At 63.7% G+C, this 2,539-nt stretch overlaps 1 protein-coding gene across 1 annotated transcript in view; it reads right to left on the bottom strand.

The window, feature by feature from the left end:
* The window catches only part of AURANDRAFT_33391 (hypothetical protein), a gene marked incomplete at both ends in the record, with an annotated part of 3,594 nt that extends 1,935 nt beyond the window's left edge, over nucleotides 1–1,659 (bottom strand). Inside the window, 2 exons of the mRNA XM_009043170.1 lie at nucleotides 100–277; nucleotides 1,297–1,659. Coding sequence (XP_009041418.1) covers nucleotides 100–277; nucleotides 1,297–1,659 — 541 coding nt within the window. The remainder of the gene's footprint in view (nucleotides 1–99; nucleotides 278–1,296) is intronic.
* Between the last annotated feature and the right edge of the window lie 880 nt (nucleotides 1,660–2,539).

Below are 2,539 nucleotides of genomic sequence, written 5' to 3'. Positions count from 1 at the left end.
CCACGCCAAGGTTGTTCTCTCCTTCGGCGTAGCCTTGATCCGCCGCGAGCGCGAAGAACCGGAACGCTTCTTCAGGTTTCCCCTCAAAATGAAGGAGACCCCCTAAGTTGGTTTGCGCGACCGCGTCGCCCCGATCTGCGGCCGCGCGATACAGCCGCTCAGCCTTCTTCTTGTCATGATTGACGCCACTTCCACCACGATCGTGCAATATCGCAAGGTTTGTCATCGCTTCCACGTCACCGAGCTCCACGGCGCGCCGGTAAATCTTCGCGGCTTTCTTACCGGATTTCACGAGACCGTACCAACCTTCGTCGTACGCATCTCCCAAAAACGAAATCGCCTCCGGCACCTCGTTCTCCACATGGCGGCGAAGACGCGCGAGGTCTTCCGCATTGGTTTCTGCGCACGGTACACGACAGATGGGACACGCAGTTCCGTGTATCTTGTTCTGGCACGATTGGCAGATCTTTCGGCAGCAACAGACGCGAAGCACGCTCTTCCCATTCACGTCCCACTCCTCGAGACAGATCGGGCACCGCGACCCGTACCGCGCTGACAGCGGCTCCGGCTCCGGGTTCGCCTCGCGCAGCACGCGGGCGGCCTCGTCCCGCTCGCGGAGGCGCGCGCGGACCTCGTCGGCGTGCGACCGCGGCGCGGGGCCGTAAAACACGTCCCGCGGCGGCGACGGCGGGGGCGTCGGTGCTTCCGCCCGCGCCGCCTCCGCGGCCTGGACCTTCTTGCAGACCTTCCGGTGGCCCCGGTCGCGCCAGTCGATGCGTTGGCAGTCCGTCGAACAGTAGGCCGTCGTGCCGCAACCTTTGCACGCCTTGGCCTTGTCGGCGCCGCAGATCGTGCAGGTCTTGAGAGTGTCGAGTTTTTTGCCCCTCGCTCGGGCCATGCGGTTCTCATACTCCAACTTCTTCTCCTGCCACGACATGACGCGCGCGTCCTATCGCCGCACAGCTCGACTCGACCCTCGCGAGCTCGCAAAGGCAAAGTCTCCCCCTTCGGTCCTTCCCTGCGCCGCGGCTAAGCAAAATCGCTCAAAATCTTCCCCCGAGGGCTAAAGCCCACCCCTAGAACACGCCTAGAGCATCGCGTCCATGTCATTCTACATGCCCTCGGCGGCGGCATCGTCGTCCTTGCGCCAGGTGGGCTTGGCATTCAAGAACGCCAGGCACCAGACCGCGGAGGTCGGCGCGGAGAGGAACGCGGCGACGACGACGCCATCGCTCGCGCGCAAGCGCAGCATCCCAGGCTCGGGCGACGACGCGGCATAAAGAGTTAGGCTATTACTCGCGCGTCGAGGGTCGTGAGATTCTTTATAGCATCCTCGAAGCCCTTGGCAGCGGCGCGCTCGAACCAGTACCTGGCTTTGCCGAGGTCGACTTCCGTGCCTTCTCCGTCGTCGTAACAAATGCCAAGGAGAGTCTCCCCGGGGGCATAGCCTTGATCCGCCGCGAGCGCGTAGTACCGGAACGCTTCTTCATGTTTCTTCTCAGAATCAAGTAACTTTCCTACATTGCATTGCGCGACCGCGTCGCCTCGATCTGCGGCCATGCGATACAGCCGCTCCGCCTTCTTCTTGTCCAGCTTGACGCCCAACCCCTCCTTGTACATTTCCCCAAGGAATACCATCGCTTCCACGTCACCGAGCTCCACGGCGCGCCGGTAAATCTTCGCCGCTTTCTTATCGGATTTCACAAGGCCCAACAAACCGTCGCTGTACGCAGTTCCCAAAAACGCAATCGCTTCCGGCACCTCGTTCTCCACATGGCGGCGAAGACGCGCGAGTGCTTCCGCTTTGGTTCCTAGCGGTAAACGACAGAGTGGACACGCGTCGGAGCCGATCTTGTCCTCGCAGGATCGGCAGACCTTTCGGCAGCAACAGACGCGAAACGCGTTCGCCGCATTCACGTCCCACTCCTCGAGGCAGATCGGGCACCGCGACCCGTACCGCGCCGACTTCGGCTCCGGCTCCGGGTTCGCCTCGCGCCGCGCGCGAGCGGCCTCGTGTTCGGCGGCGATGCGCGCGCGGATCTCGTCGGCGTGCGACCGCGGCGCGGGGCCGTAGAACACGTCCCGCGGCGGCGACGGCGGGGGCGTCGGCGCTTCCGCCCGCGCCGCCTCCGCGGCCTGGATTTTCTTGCAGACCTTCCGGTGGCCCCGGTCGCGCCAGTCGATGCGTTGGCAGTCCGTCGAACAGTAGGCCGTCGTGCCGCACCCTTTGCACGCCTTCGCTTTGTCGGCGCCGCAGATCGTGCAGGTCTTGAGGGTGTCGAGTTTTTTGCCCCTCGCTCGGGCCATGCGGTTCTCATACTCCAACTTCTTCTCCTGCCACGACATGACTCGGCGCGTCGAGAGCTCGTACGATCGTCGTCCCCCGCTCGAGCCTCAACAGGCAAAATCGCTCAAAATCTCACCCCACGCCTGAGCCCACGCCTAGCGCGTTCATGTCGTTCTCAATACCCCCGTCGGCGGCGTCGTCGTCCTTGCGCCAGGCAGGCCTCGCGTAAAGAACGCGAGGCACCAGACCGCG

Source organism: Aureococcus anophagefferens (genome assembly GCF_000186865.1).
Source record: "Aureococcus anophagefferens unplaced genomic scaffold AURANscaffold_45, whole genome shotgun sequence".
Lineage (NCBI taxonomy): Eukaryota > Pelagophyceae > Pelagomonadales > Pelagomonadaceae > Aureococcus > Aureococcus anophagefferens.
The sequence above is the reverse complement of the archived record's forward strand: the minus strand, read 5'-3'. Positions and strand labels throughout refer to the sequence as shown.